Source organism: Mandrillus leucophaeus, unplaced genomic scaffold (genome assembly GCF_000951045.1).
Source record: "Mandrillus leucophaeus isolate KB7577 unplaced genomic scaffold, Mleu.le_1.0 Scaffold354, whole genome shotgun sequence".
Classification (NCBI taxonomy): Eukaryota; Metazoa; Chordata; class Mammalia; order Primates; family Cercopithecidae; genus Mandrillus; species Mandrillus leucophaeus.
The window spans coordinates 2,140,813-2,157,385 of record NW_012103743.1 but is presented as its reverse complement, the minus strand read 5'-3'; the positions used below and the strand labels follow the sequence as shown (position 1 = coordinate 2,157,385).

The following is a 16,573-nucleotide window of genomic DNA, read 5'->3' as shown; positions in this document are numbered from 1 at the left end:
TCGGCCTCCCAAAATGCTGGGATTACAGGCGTGAGCCACCGCGCCAGGCAGATCATGGATCCTTTTAAGACAATGATTAAAGTATGGGTCTTCTCTCCAGAAAAAAAGAAACACAATTGCATCAATAAACAAAACAGCATAAAATTTCAAGGGTTTCTCAGAACCTCTGAAGCCCATGTAAACTGACACCTCTCTTGAATAAGAAATATTATCCTATCCACTGAATAGAAGTTTTCTTGCCATACTTCAACAAATAAGTTCACATACAAACTCTTGTATTGTCAACTACCTTTTGTACATAAACCATCACTTACTGAGCACCCACAATGTACCAGCAACATGCCAGATGCCAGAGGCAGAAGAATAAATGCTACTGATTTCAAGGAATACAGAGTCCACTGGGAAAGGCACAAACTAACAAGTATTTATAATAAAATATGTGCAGTAGTAGAAGTATTCATTAGGCAAAATGGAGGTACAAATTTAAGAATTGATCAACTTTTCTTTATCAAAGGTTTGCAAAGAATGAATGAGCATTCTCAAGGATATTACAGGTAGGGGAAGCAGTACCGGCAAAGGGAGGAAGACATCATATAACCTGGCATATATAGGAAATTGCATGAGTTTAACATGGTTAAATTGGAACAGTAATTAACACTGGAAGAGCTGAGACTTTTCCTTCCTTGGGTCAAAGACTAAAAGAACCAATACTGACATATACAATTTTAGCAGTTTGTCTGACAACACAAAGGAAACCACAAAAGAAGATTTCCTCCCAAACACTTCTTTTATTACCCAAACCTACTCTTATTACATACAAAGAAAACATTTTGCCTGTTTTCTTTTGCAACTGTTTGAAGTGCAGTGTTCCATTCAACAGACAAGGTTTAAAATCTACTTATTATTAATACAAACAAGCAGCACATTGTGAATTTAACATTGTCTGATGGCTTTCATTTTGTACACAGAAGTACTAGAAAGCCTGTACAATTACTACAATAATTCCTCATAAAATTGCCTTGAAAGACTAACTTATAGGTAAAACTACAATTTTAACATTGATTTAGATAGAATGTTGATTTTCAGCCTGTCAATTAACACTCCTAATGCTATCATCTCATGAAAAACATTGTTTTTAATTCAGCTTAACTTTTAAAATATAAGTAAGCACACTGTTACTTTAAGTTACTGACTTAATTATAGTTAATTACAGTAACTTTAAGTTACTGACTTAATTATAATGGAGCATGTGGAACTTTAAAAAACATAGGTGTCTTATACGCCTATGGAAAATGAATACAACCAGTTTTGATAATGCAACCTTGCAAATGTCTTTACTTGTTTGTATATATATATATACTTTCTCTTGAAAATGTAATTTGATTAGATTTCTGCCATGCTTATTCTTTTCCCTTAATAACCAATTCATATACATCACAGAACCACATGTATAAACATAAGGTGTTATTATAAAGTAATAAAACCTGTTTTCTTGTGTGGCTAGAAAAGAAAGAAAATATAAGAGTTTAAAAATTTAAATGTCAACCAACTGAAGTTGAACAAAACAATTTAAGTTTATAAAGCTCTCAGCACAAAGAAGTGCCTGACTTGTTTTTTCTTTTTTTTTTTTTCAAATAAAGGAATCTCTCAGATGGCATCCCATTAAATACCATCTAGCTTTGTCAAAATAAAGGTTCTTCAAGAGTAGCTTAAAATATTAAAAAGACGTACTCTTATTACAAGTTACCTAATAAATATGTAGAATATGGTTTCTCTTCAGATTTCTACCAAAGAAAGGAAATTCTTCATATGTGTGACAAAGAAATCCAAAGTGAGCAAGTTTTCTCTATAAAATCCAATGGATCTCAGAGGGAACAGGCAAAAGCACAAACAAAAATGTATGTTAATATATTTTCTTCTCAGGTTTTGTTTTGTTTTCCTCTAAGAGAAGGAATCTTCTTCATGGATTTTTTTTTCCCCCAAGTAGAAAACATTCTTTAAATGAACTTAAACAAAATGCATGGCCAATAAATGAAAGGTTCAAAGATTTTTATGAAGTGGGCTGAAAATAAATGATCCTTGGCATGTATTTGAAGATATCAAACAACTCTGACCACAAAAAAAAGTAAACAACAAATCTACAATAGGTACAAATTATATACATTTATTTTTAATAATTTTAAATAACACTCTTGTATAAATTCTTTCATATATTCAAATCATACACAAATTTAGAAATGCATGATGAAGCCTAGTACAGCATATGTATGAGACACGTTTTTAAAGTTTGTGTTAGAATTTTAGTGACATAAATACAAGTTTAATGTTTCAGAAACATTCCCTAATTGCTCGGGCTATAATTTAATGTATTATAGAGTGCTTATGCCTAGCATTACAACTTGACTTTAAATCATTTAGCTTTTGGACTTAGATCTGAAGCCCTGGGCTCACTTTCTAGGGCTGCTGCTGCAGTTATTGCATATGCATAAGTAACAAGAAAGATTCCCATATTGCCTTTGAGCAAACATCATTCAACCACTGACATTTTAATGATCCATAACCTTTAGTCCGTTTGCTATTATTTGACTTCTTCAGATGTATGAGTGTATTCTTCCTGCCTTTCCCTTTGGCATAGACACTGGCTCAGGGTTAAACAGAAAAATGCACTAACCTTCCCTTACTCCCCTGCACACACCAAATTCATTTAAGCTCCCAAACTCCTTACTATCAAGAAGAGTATAACGGACCAAAGATTCTTTGTGGATGAAGCCAGAAATGCTTTTCTTGCTGTAATACATTACGCTGGGTTGCCTTTTACTTCTCTGAACTTTTTGTCAGAGACCTTGCCTTGAGCTGTGGAAATTCAATTCCTACCCACCTAGCCCAAAATATAAGAACCAGGTATGTTCATTTTAAGTGGTGTTACGTTCACCAAGCGTCCTAAAAAGTGTAGGACAAAAATGAATGATCTAATAACCCTGTTCCAATGAAAGCTGTCAAGAGGATTCTCTACTCCCAAAACAGCACTTAAAGGGCTAAAGATCCTGATGGCACTCAGCTGACCAAAATAAACTAGTAGGTCAGTGAGTATTGCTTTAATGGTCAATTTACCTGGGAATATTGGCGCTAGAGAATAGTGATATAATTTGAGGTGTCTACAAATGTTGTCTAAAAAACCTCTCTCCTCTCATCCCATGTTTCATCCGTTCTCTACTCTTAAAATCTAGGTATCACTGGGAAGAGTAATGCACTAGGCCCACAGGACCTTAGTATTAATATAAATGAGCTTTAGTTTTCAAGTGTCATTTTTTTCTCTGTAACTGCAGAAATTCCATTAATAAAAGAACCCTGGGGGACAGAGGGTACAGGGAGTGAGAGGGGAGTAAGGGAGGACAAGGACATACTTAACACTACCTACGGCACCTAACCATCAGAAATGCATAGGCATTAATGAAGATAAAAGCATCGCTTAATGGCAGTATCTGTAATTTCCAAATAAGATTCACATCAGTGCTATCTTATTTAAAAATAAACACATTTCCAATCCTTACACAAACATTCTCCCAATATTAGGCTTTCTTTTTCTTTTTTCTTTTTTTTTTTTTTTGAGATGGTGTCTTGCTCTGTCGCCCAGGCTGGAGTGAAATGGTGCCGTCTCGGCTCACTGTAACTTCTGCCTCCCGGGTTCAAGTGCTTCTCCTGCCTCAGCCTCCTGAGTAGCTGAGACTACAGGCACGCACCACCACACCCAGCTAATTTTTGTATTTTTAGTAGAGACGGGATTTCGCCATGTTGACCAGGCTGGTCTCGAACTCCTGACCTCATGATCCACCCGCCTCAGCCTACCAAAGTGCTGGGATCACAGGCGTGAGCCACTGCACCTGGCCCAATATTAGGCTTTCTGAAGGACAGATGGCATCCTGCTGCTGGATGCCACAGTTTATGCGGCTCATGCCTTTAGAGGAAAGAACATTGTGCAGTGCATCCCATACTAGTTTCCTAGACTGATTTCAGTGGTAGATCACTTCGTGATTGGTTTATATTTTAAAGCAAATTATTTCCAGAAGCAAAAAGCTGGAGACATTAGAGGATATTATTTAAAACAAATGTTAAGACTATTTTTCCCATTGAGAAAAATTATAACCATAACCTAGGAGCCATTAACAAATATTTAAAGGTAAACTTCCTTTGTGATTCAATTTTTCAATACTTTTTAAGGTCTGTTTCAAGGAATTTCTACATGGTCAAAATCCTCTTAGATTCCAACAAACCTCCTTTCTCTATTGGTTTAACTTCTGTTTAATAAATGTTCACTTCTCACTACCTTTAATCCTGACCTTTTTTGGGGGGTGGGGGGTGGTGTAACTGGGAGAAAGTCGGGTATGCCATTTTGCATAATTTCTTAGAATTGTGCAGTCTGTACACACATATGCAGCAACTGCTAGGGAAAGCAAGTTTTCCCTCCCTGCGTGAAAGATGAGTTCACCTTAATGAAGCACAAAACTGGCAGTTTTGTTTTCTAATCACTAATACTAGCTTCAGACAGTAAATCTTCCTGTGTTCATTTCGCTAAGTGCTTCATGGTTGTATGGCCCTGGATTGCTCCTGATATTTAAAAAAAATAAAAAACATCCACAAGTAGAACTCTTCCTCCTAGCTTTCTTGTGTCCATGGCTAGGCAATTTCTGCATATAGTTGAAAAAACATGTGCTTTAGAGTTAGAAGCCCTGATTCCAAGCCTAATAATGACACACATTGTATAGCCTTGAACAAGACATTTAGCTCCTCTGTGCCTCAGTCTTTTCATCTATAAAATGGGGAGAACAATTACTTCCTCAGGGGGCTATGGTGTGGAAGAGAGGACACACATATGGAAAAGTGCTTTGCAAACTACAAAGGGCTATAGAAAAACTAAATAATTTTCATATAATGTAATATAATGTAACCTCTATTCTTCTGAGCAATGGCCAAATATGCAAAGCACCCTCAGATTACCAGAAGTAGATTATCTGCTTGTACTCCCTCCAGAACATCATCTCCAAACCCTGAGAACAACTTAGGGGTCTCCTATAAAGGGATGACCAAGTTCTAGTTTTTTCTCTAGGGAAGTTAGGCAAAGGGGTCAGCTTGGATTTCCTAGGTCTAATCTAATAAGTTTTTATTTTTTTTTCTAACCACTTCACAGTTCACTGTTCCTCCTAATAAGTTATATTCGACTTCTGACCACCTTTCCCACCCACCTTGCTTAACCCAAAATGTCAATATCATAATAAATGAGAGCAACAGTAGTTAGCCTCTAGGAAAAAAACTGCATCAAAAAGCAAGAACTAACTATACACACCCATCTACAAAGCTACCCACTAACCAGACAGGAAGACGATGGGAGAACTATAGCACTGCAGGGAGATGGCACATACCTCATGGCGAATGAGTGACAGGCTATGTTCACATTTAGGAGATTTTTTATTTGGGGTGAGGGAGAGATTATAAATATTTCACAGGCATGAAAACTACAGATCCCAAGTAATATGATGGCTTTTCTCTTGGAACTAAAATATTTCTATCCTTTGGAAGACTATCTTTTACATTCAAGAAAAACATTTTTTAATGAGGATATGTTTTATATTAATCTATGTAAAATATATAGGGTAGCTAGTGTCTACTTAGATTAATGTTTTTGGAGAATGCATCCTATGTCCCAGCTTAATGATTATTGACTTCAAAATCTATTGCTTGAATCATAGTAAGTCAAAGAGCATGTAACTCTACTTTTAGACTGAGAAAGGAAAGAAAGATTAGAAACATTCGACCTCTTATAAATTTCAGCAATGTCCTCAAGAGGGACTAAAAATGACTGATGCTCACCAGAGTCCCAGCTCTAGCAATATTGCCATCTATTTTACAGTATTTTAAGCAATCCCCATATTTTTCTTTTTACAACACCATTAACTGCTGTACAAATAAATTCCAGATGATAAAATATGACATGATTTTTTTTTTACAAATAGATACAAATACAATGTTGACCAGATATGCTACATTAACTATGTACACCTTATTTCTCTAGAGGCAGGAATATTCCTTACTTTTAGACAATTGATCATTTACACTGAGACCCTGAGGAGGACCATCAGCCTCCTGCTCCCCAATGCTGCCTTCCTCCATTAGAAGCTTATCCTGTGCTTTCATCTCATCACTGAGCAAGAATCCTAGGAGGAAAAAACCAAGCCCTTCTGAAGATCTTGGGACTTTTCTATCCCTCTTCTAGAAACTATCACGATTATTTATTGTGATACAGCCTAGAAACCAGCTTTTCCTCAATGATGTCCTTTTGTATAGTAAAATGAATATAATCCCTGACACTGTTTTTAAAAAAATGTTTCAGGAATGGAGATGAAGTCTTCCAGCAGTCTTTTCCCCCTCCACATCCATCATCTTGTTACCACTGGCTTGGTGAACACTTCCCCAGGAGTCTATCTGGAGGTCAAAGTGGTTTTGGGCTGCACAATGGGGTTTAGCCTTTCCATACTCCCACGTGGTTTAGTACAAAAATATACTTTACTTCAAGTCCTAATGACAATGAACACTTCAGATCTTCATGGGAAAACTAAGAGCAATAGATAGGCTAAGCGCATTACAAATTTGTACCTGAAAATTTCAGATGCACTATTTGCCTTTGCTTTCTCAGCAAACTCTAGCCAGGCTTTGTCTGGCCCAGGGGCTGATGCTTATAAGCACTGTGGTTTAACAATTCAGGAGAATATTTCTAGCTCCTTAGGCTTTGTAGTTATGTATGGGCGTCGTCAGGGTCAGTTGCCCATTGGGAGCCACTTCATTGCCATCATCTTCCAACAATCCCGAAACATCTGCATTGGGAATGCTGTCATGGTAGCTGCTGAAACTGATATTGTCTTCTTTCAGCTCGATGGTCCAAAAGGGGGCATTGAGTTTCCGGTTTTGGTACTCACGGTACATATATACAGCCCCCACAAATCCCATTAGCAGCACCACAACAATGATGATGACTGTCAAAATGATGATGTTAAACTGGGTCCATGATACATCAGCTAAAGCTGAAGTGCTGTTTTCAGAAGTGCTTACTGAAAAGACAGTCTGCAGGGTTGTAGGGGTAAAAGTACTATTTATAACAGGGGTGGGCACTGATGTGGTCAAAGAGGCATTGGAAACCAAAATGGTAGAACCTTCAGGTGTTGGAACAATAACTTCTGAAAATAAAAACAGAGAATGAAATGTAAAAGACAAAATTATCTAGTTTTGAGAAACAATAAAAGAAATACACATGGGAGTGAATGTTGATGTAGGATGTTGACATGATATTCTGCTTTAAGATAATGCAAGTTAAAAATAATTTTTAAAGAAATATAGTGATAAGGGTAAGAATCAGGGTCTATAAAGCTAGATTATTACATCTATGGCTGTTTTCCAATATGTATAATATCTACATTAAAATCTTTGAGTCGGGTGTGGTGGCTCACACCTGTAATCCCAGCACTTTAGGAGGTCGCGGCGGATGGATCACGAGTTCAGGAGTTCAAGACCAGCCTGGCCAAGATGGTGAAACTCTGTCTCTACTGAAAATACAAAAATTAGCTGGGCGTGGTGGCGGGCACCTGTAATCCCAGCTATTCAAGAGGCTGAGGCAGAGAATTTTTTGAACCCGGGAGGCGGAGGTTGCAGTGAGCTGAGATTGTGCCACTGCACTCCAGCCTGGGTGACAGAGCAAGACTCTGTCTCAAAAAACAAAAAAAAATTGGGAAAATTCCAGTGGAGTTGTCCATTCTTATTTACTCTTAGATAAAATCATACAAATTCCTGCAAAGGCAGTAAATTTGTCACTACTGAGTTCTAAATCACATAGTTAAAAGTGACAGGGGCATATGGCAATCATTTGAACAAAAATAAGTCTAACAAGTCTGATGGCATTTCATAAAGGTAAAATAATTATCTGCAAAGGAGGTGTAGGCAAAACTGTACCTCGAGTTATGTCTGAAAAACAAATTTTAAATGTCCGAGGCTGACGTCAGCCAAGAGAGAAAACAGCTTTCCTTAATTCCATGTGTAGGAATTCTTCCTTTGTGTAGATTACAACTACTTTATAATTTAGGTACTATACTTTGTATGTCTAATGGCAGCATAGTTTGGTGGAAGGACTAAAGGCTTTGGAATCAAATAGAAGTGTGTGGCTATAGATAAGTAAATTTTTTTAAAGCTCAATTTCCTTACCTGTAAAATGTGAATAACATCAACTTTGCAGAGTTCTTGGGAAGGATTAAATGAAATAATGTACCACACGCATTATCACATTTAATGCTTGGCATATAGCAGGTACTCAATAAAATTATTACTATTATTATTATAATTCTTCACCACAAAAGCCATATCAACTTATTCTAAAAAGAGGCAAAGTTTGTACATATTACTTAATAGCTAATAAGAAAAACCATCAGTCCTGTCAGTTAAGTATGGACAAAGTGTGCCTCCCAAATAGGTAACAGAACTGAGTAGTGGGATCTCTAGCTAGTAATAGGGTTCAATCTGAATCTTTTTGTCTTAATCACAACAGTATCAAGATATCAAGAAAATGGCAGAAAGATGGCACTTGCCACAGACCAACTGCTCATTAGCCTCGTGTTCACAATGTTAGAATATCAAAGAGTGGTTTGTAGAACAGCATGGTCCAATCTCTCTGTGACCTAATAAACCCTCAATATCCCTAACTTATCCTGAATTTATAATCATTAATTTTTAAAATTAATCTTTACTGAGCTTTCCAGTAAGAAATATTTTGCCATGTGAATAAGTTTGCTTTTAAAAATCAAAAGGAATATTATTATTTCCTCCTTTGTACGTGGGGGAAACTTAGGCCCAAAGTTAGGACAGATGCTAGAATGAACTCCAGCTTCTCAGCTAGAACTTCTAACCAGATTAGATGTCCCTACTTCAAAAGACCTTTGATGATCCCTCAAAGTGATGAGAATAAAGGAAGCAAAGAATAAAAGAAATGATAGGATTCTTAAATTATTAACATAAAAATAAAAATAGATGAAGAGAAAAATGTGAGAACATTTTGTCTCACTCTCGCAACGACTTTGTCTTGGTCCTCAAATTTCTGGAGTTGACTGTGGAGTGTCAGAAGAGCAGCAGGAATGGAAAGAAACCTCTTTAGGCAAATATCTATCAAAATCTATTTCCAAAAACTCCTCTGGTAGGGTTAGAAGGTTTTACAAAGCCTTCCATTTTTCACTGCTGAAATTTTCACTGCTAGGTTTAGATATTAAATTTACAATCACTTAGGTGAAGTTTTACCTTTCTTGATGCAATTTCCCTCGAGGTCTTGAACATAACCTTCTAGGCAGTTCTCACACCAAAACCCAGTGGTGTTATGGAGGCAGTTGATGCACTCACCACTCTCAGGCTTACAAATCTTTGGAGTTTTAACTGGGTCCACATGGCCGTGACATTGGCACTTTCTACAGATGCTGTCAAAATTGTAATAACCATTTTCACATTTATTGCAGTTCGGGCCCATGTAACCATCTTTACACTGGTCACATTCAGGTTCCAATTCACTCGATTCTAAAAGAGAGAATGCCAGAATAGTTTAGTACAGTCGGAAGCTACAATTAAAAATGCAAAACAACAACTAGTCCTTAGAAAGATTTATAACCCCAGAACTTTGGAGGCCAAGTGGAAGGATTGCTTAAGCCCAGGAGTTTGAGACCAGCCTGGGCAACATAGTGAGACCCTGTCTCTAATTTTTAAAAAAAGTTTTATAAACCTTCCCTACTGTCTCCTCTCTAGAGACATATAATAATCTCTATTAATTAATTAAACTAAGAATCTATAATCTATTTACTAATTTTCCAGCTTATTGTAGGAATGATGGGGCCATTCAGAGAACCTATTCAGGTAGAGAGCAAAACAAATAGGCTTACAAAAGAAGTCTGACTGATTATGATGGGTTGGCACTCTCATAACTGTGTTATTCCCTTCTTTTTATAGATGACAGATTGGATAAAATATTGTTTTAACAAAAACTTCCTCCATCCCTCTCATACTTAAATGTTGGTACTCTGCAGACTTCTACTCTTAGTTTCTTTCTCTTCTCTGCTCATTTTCCATGGGTGGACTCATCCACTGACATCATCAACAATTCCAACATGTGTATCTCTAGTCTATATCTCTGTCCTAAATTCCAAACTATATACTAACTTCCTGTACACCTGGATCCACAAACAGCTCAAACGTAACATGTACAACACTGTCCTCAGTATCTTCCCTTCCTGAGTCCTGTCTTCCTCCAATGTTCCCTATATCTCAGTGAATGGTACCAACATCTACCCACTTGCATAAGCCAAAACACTGAGAATCATCTCTCAATCCTCCTTCTCCCTGTGTCCCTTCTAAGCAGTTATCAATTCATATCAATTGTACCTGATTAAAGTCTTTCCAATCCACAGATGTCTCTTTTCATTCCCACTGGAGTGATCTTAGATTAAGCCTTCATCATTTCTCACCTAAATTATTGTAGCTACTTCCTCATGGTTCTTTTTATCACAATGCACCCCTACATTCACTTTGAACTTCAAAGTAAATAAGAACATGTTACTTCTCTAGAGAAATCTCTTCAATGGCTCCCTGACTCCTTCAGGATTAAGTGAAAATGTAATAGAATTTTTAGTACCTTTCATAATCTGACCTCTGCCTACTTCTCTCAACTTTTCTCTCTTCACTTCACACTCCACCACCCTCTAAGGTTCAGGCACATTAAATGGCTTAAGAGAACTCCCAAAAACTGCCTGCTTTCTTTTCTCTGAGATTTTGTACATACTGCTTTCTCTGCATGGGACATCCTCTTGTCTCTCTATTTCTAGTTCAGTTAGCAAATTCAATCTGTAGAAATTAACTCAGATATTATTTCTTCTCAGAAGCACAAAACTTTTCCTTGATTTCCTCAGTTTGGGATAGGGTTAGTCTATGCTTAACTGTAACACATGTCATTTGAAATTGTAATTACCTAATTACTTGTGTGTCTCTCCCATTAAACTATGAGCTACTTGACATTTTTCTGTCTTTATTGCTAATTTTTAGCACAGTGCCTAAAACACAGCATGTGTTCAATACATATATACTGAGTAATTTCACTTTAGGCAGTAGGAACATAACAACTCATACCTATCTGCTTCTTTTTAATTCTTCATAGGATTTCAATTCTGGATTCTTCATTATATTTAATAAATAATTTTTAATAATGAACAAATCATCTTTTAAATCTGCTAGATAGATCTTTTCTTAGAATTTACTATTATAATTACACTAACAGGATCACTCTGTTATCTAAACACAGACTAATGTTATTATAGCAGGAATACTTTACAGTGGTCATAGAACTTGTGGCAATGAATCATATTTCTGATGCTCTTTATGAAAAATAAATTCCTTTCATCTTTCACTTTTACTTTTTAAAATGGCTTTGAGATATAATTTATATACTGTAACATTCATTAAAAGCATACAATTCAATGGTTTGTATATTCCCAGAGTGTGCAATTGATAAAGAATTCTAACTTACCACTTACAATCCTAGTTGGTAGTGTGACCTCAAGTAAGTTACTAAACTCTGAGCCTCAGCTTTCCATATTTCAAATAAGGGAATTAAACCAGAAATACTTAGGTTACTTTTAGCAATAAAAGGTGGCAGCTGAATTATTCGTAACCCATGCAAACAACAATATACAGGAAAAAAATAATTAGTGAAAAGGCATATACTCCTTGTTCTCAATGAAGTTATAGCTTACAACAGTACCATATTTTACAGCATTTTTGTACTTCAACAACTGTAGCAACAATAACTAATCTAAAGAATTCCTGATGAAGTAGATTGAAGGACTGAAATTAAGGTTTGTGAAAGTCTTTCATGCCTGTCATGGGCAGACCAACTGGACCTCAAACATGACATTCAATGTGCCTGCCTCATGTTTCACTCCTTCTGTCTTATACTTTGTTTCTGCCATTCCTAAGTAGTTTCTTGATCAAATCGGCTGTTTTAAGATTTCTGTACCATTGTTCCTATTGATCTTTTTATCTGAAATGACCTTCCTTCTCCTGTCTACCTGCTAAATGCAGACTCCCATCACAAGACTCAGCTTTTATGTCACATCCTCCCTGAAGCCATTGCTGATATTCCCCCACTTCAGGTAAAGTAATTATTCCCTCTTGGTGCATCCACTGTACATAAATGCATGATATTGCACTGCAGTACGAGAGTTTGAGGGAGAGGATAATTTCCTACTGGGAGATACAGAAAAGTCTTTATGAAGCAGGTAACATTTGAACTGGGCCTTGCTGGGAAGGTCACCAAAAAGCAAGCAAAAAATTAAACTACAAAATAGAAAAAATATTTATAAATCATATATCTGTTAAGGGACTTGTATCCAGAACATATAAAGAATTATTTCAACTCCATGATAACAAGATAAGTAATCCAAACTTTAAACGGGCAAAGGATCTGAACAGACATTTCTCTAAATATATAAATGACCAATAAGCACATAACTAGCCATCAGGAACATGCAACTTAAAATCACAGTGAAATATCACTTCATATCTACTAGAATGGCTATAATTATATAAAGGCAGATAGTAAGTGTTGGTGAAGCTGTGGAAAATTTGGAACCCACATACAGGGCTGGTAAGAATGAGAATGTAAAATGGTGTACTCATTTTGGAAAACAGCCTGACAGTTCCTCAAATGGATAAACATAGTTACTACATGACCCAGGAATTCCACTCCTAGGTATATACTGAAGATAAATGAAAATGTATGTACACACAAAAACCTGTATACAAATGTTCACAGCAGCATTATTTGTAATAGCCAGAAATTGGAAACAACACGAATGTCTATCAACTGAAGAACAGATAAATGAAATGGGGTATAACACAATAAAATATTATTTAGTAACAAAAAGGAATGAAGTATTGGACATGTTATAACATGAATGAACCGAAAATACTATGCTAAGTGAAAAAAGCCAGACACACAAGGCCATATATTGTATGACTTCACTTATATGAAATGTTCAGAATGGGCAAATCCATAGAGCAGAAAAAGCAGGTTAGTGGTTGCCTACGGCCAGACAAAAAGGGAGTAATTGCTAATGATTATAGGATTGTTTTTTAGGTCTTTTTGATGGGGGAGGTGATGAAAATTTCTAAAATTGATTGTGGTCATGGTTGCACAACTTTGAGACTATGTACTAAAAAAACTGAATTTTGCATCTTAAATTGTATGAAATGTGAATTATAGCTCAAGAAAGCTATTATTTAAACAGACAGGGAGAAAGAAAGGAAGGGAGGAAAGAATTCAAACCAGCACCACCCAGCTAAGCTGCTTTGAAAGTCCTAGTGAAAATATGTGAAATAATGAATGCTTATTGTTTTAAGTCACTAAATTTTAAGGTAATTGGTTATTTAGCAATAGATAACTAATACATACATCAGTATTAAATGATTCAACTATATTTATTAGATTGCCATATATACGCAATTAGTCAACATTATTTGGTATCTAGGAGGAACTAATTAGTAAATGTTACCTTGAAATAGGTGAGCAAAAGTTGCTCAGTCTTGAAGTTCCTGTATTAACTCATTGTGCAGGTTTTTAGACACTTTAAGTCTCATTCACATATATATATTTGAATTAGATTATAAATTCCTGGAAAGGAAAACTTTTGCTGTTTTTTTAACTCCCTTTCACCTATGGCATCCAGAACTTTATTCATTAATGCAATTTATACCTATTGATAACTGATTCACTGATTTTTTTTCCCCTCTAAAATGAAGAGTTAGAGAAAAGCCTTACTTATAGAGCAGCTGCCTGTAGATGTCACTGCTGAACAAGGGCAGCGAAGACATTCTTTAGTGGCATCAGGACTCTGATAAAATCCTTCTTTACACTCTTCACAGTGATTTCCTTTGCTATTCTGGCAGTTTAAACAAGCACCTAAAAGAAGTAAATTAATTTTAAAAGTTAAAGATTTACCTTGAAAGCCAAGTAACTTTCAAAAATCATGCCTGCAACAAAAAGATCATAAGAAAAAGAAAAACTAATAGGGGTTGATAGAGTTAATTTCTACCCCACCTGATTTCTATATTGCCCATGCCTCTGAATTGTGTCCCCTACTAGTTTGTAAACTCCTTAGGAAAAGGTGGGATACAGGATTAGTGGCTCAGGAAACCCTTGCTGGTTGATCTGATTATATACCAAAAGTAGGCCAAGTATACACCAAGGAAAAAATAAAAACAATCCAAATACATATTAATAGAAGAAACTGTGGCATTTTCATAAGTGAACTAATCATACATGCATGAACATGCATAAATCTTTTTTTTTTTTTTTTTTTTTAAGAGATGGGGCCTCCCAAGTGGCTGGGACTATAGGAGCATGCCATTACACCCGGCTAATTTCTAAATTATTTGTAGAAACAGGATTTCACTGTGTTGCCCAGGCTGATATTGAACTCCCAGCCTCCAATGCTTCTCCTGCCATCAGCCTCCCAAAGTTTTGGGATTACAGGCATGAGCCATTAGATTAGCCACCCAGCTTAAATCTTATAAAGAATGTAGGCTGAAAAGCAAATTGGAGAATAACACATACAGAAAGAGAATACTTATTAAAATTTAAAAACCACACTAAGCACGCTAAGCAAATGGATACTAACCAGATGGACATAAATATGAGTACACTAACCAGATGGACATAATATGAGGTAAAAATTCAAATGTGGATTGCCAGGGTATAGGGGAATTTTATACTCCACTTGTCTCTGTGGAGGGAGGGGGGTAAGACAGGACTTGGGAGGAAAAGAGGACCTCAACTTTATTTGAAATTTTCTATTTCAAAGATGTAACTATATACATATGTGTATAAATATGAAGTAAAATGTCAAAATGTTAATCTTTATTATTAATAATTCTGGGTGTGAGTGCATAAGTATTTGCTATATTATTCTCCATAGCTTTATATATTTAAAAATTTAAAGTAAAAATAAAAACAATTAATAAAGAAAAGAAAAAAAAGCGGCAAAGTTAGGTTTTGTAATAATACTCCCTTGGCACTCTGTGAATAAGGATGTTCTACAGACATGGAAGCAGCATAACATTTGAAAACAGGAAATGAGAAAGTGTAGCATAATTTACATTCCTTCCTTATGGGGCCACCAAGATTCAAAGGGACACTTAGAACTACTACTATGGAAATTAGTGAGTAAACTCAACATAGAGATCTAGGAAGATAATGACATTTTACAAAGTAAACTAACTACAGTTCAATGCTAAAACTATTCATAAAGTCTTGATTTCTTTTCCTTACTAGTAGAAATATTTTTTAAAAAGGGAGAGAGAATAAGGCTGTGAAATAAAATGGTCTCACAACTGAAGCAAAACTTGAAAAAAACAAAATAATGAAAATGTCATCAACCTACATGTTAAAAATCTCAATTTTTTTTTTTTTTTTTTGAGACAGAGCTCGCTCTGTGGCTCAGGTTAGAGTGCAGTGGCATGATTTCTGCTCACCGCTCACTGCAACCTCTGCCTTCAGGTTCAAGTGATTCTCCTGCCTCAACTTCCCGAGTACCTGGGATTACAGGAGCGTGTCACTACGCCCGGCTAATTTTTGTATTTTAGTAGAGACAGGGTTTCACTATGTTGGTCAGGCTGGTCTCAAGCTTCTGACCTCAAGTGATGCATCCATGTAGGCTTCCCTAAGGGTAAATCTCAATTCTTAACTGACTACAGCAAAATTCCCCCAAAACTTCATGAATTTATTGTGAAAGATATCTTCAAAAGTTTGTTATATGAACACTTAACATTAAATCAAACTTGTATGTAAATATCATTGTTTTCAATCATGTAATTTTAAAGGCCTGATAGTGTTGATGATTTTTTCCCACATATAACAAAGTAGTATACACTCATGCTGTGGTAGACACTTTAGGTACTAGCTTCTTTCCAGATCTTCCTATATCATGATTTCTCTTTAGCTATGTATCTTTGTGACAATAAAAACAGCTGAAAAATACATACTAGGAAACTGGAGTTTTGCTCTAAAAATAAAACAATTTTAAAAGTTAAATTGTTCCTCAGGTTGGACACGTCAAAACCTGCATTATGTATGAAATCTGTCTACCTACTCTCCCCCTATTAAAAATGTTCAATACAAAGAATTTTTAAGAGAAAAAGTTCTGATAAAGTACTAAGCTTTAATATAAAAATACCTGGAAAAAAAAAAAGCTAACAGTTCTGTAATAAAATTTGCATGTTCAAGGTAAGATGCAGTCCAATAATAAGTCCTTTGTGCATAACTGATGTGATAAGAAAAGGTCATGTTGCGACCCTTTATATATATATATACATATATATATATGTATGTATATATATATAGGGTATATATATATATATGCCAGGCCTGGTGGCTCACGCCTGTAATCCCAGCACTTTAGGAGGCCGAGGCAGGCGGATCACCTGAGGTCAGGAGTTCGAGACCAGCCTG

The 16,573-nt window shown here is 35.9% G+C and overlaps 1 protein-coding gene across 1 annotated transcript in view; it reads right to left on the bottom strand.

Moving 5' to 3' along the window:
• Positions 1 to 5,444: 5,444 nt before the first annotated feature.
• The window catches only part of MEGF9 (multiple EGF-like-domains 9), a 116,045-nt gene continuing 104,916 nt past the window's right edge, over positions 5,445 to 16,573 (bottom strand). Inside the window, exons 4-6 of the mRNA XM_011989519.1 lie at positions 13,886 to 14,026; positions 9,328 to 9,597; positions 5,445 to 7,226 (exon numbers count right to left, since the gene is read on the bottom strand). Of these exons, the coding sequence (XP_011844909.1) occupies positions 6,775 to 7,226; positions 9,328 to 9,597; positions 13,886 to 14,026 (863 nt within the window). The 3' untranslated portion in view covers positions 5,445 to 6,774. The remainder of the gene's footprint in view (positions 7,227 to 9,327; positions 9,598 to 13,885; positions 14,027 to 16,573) is intronic.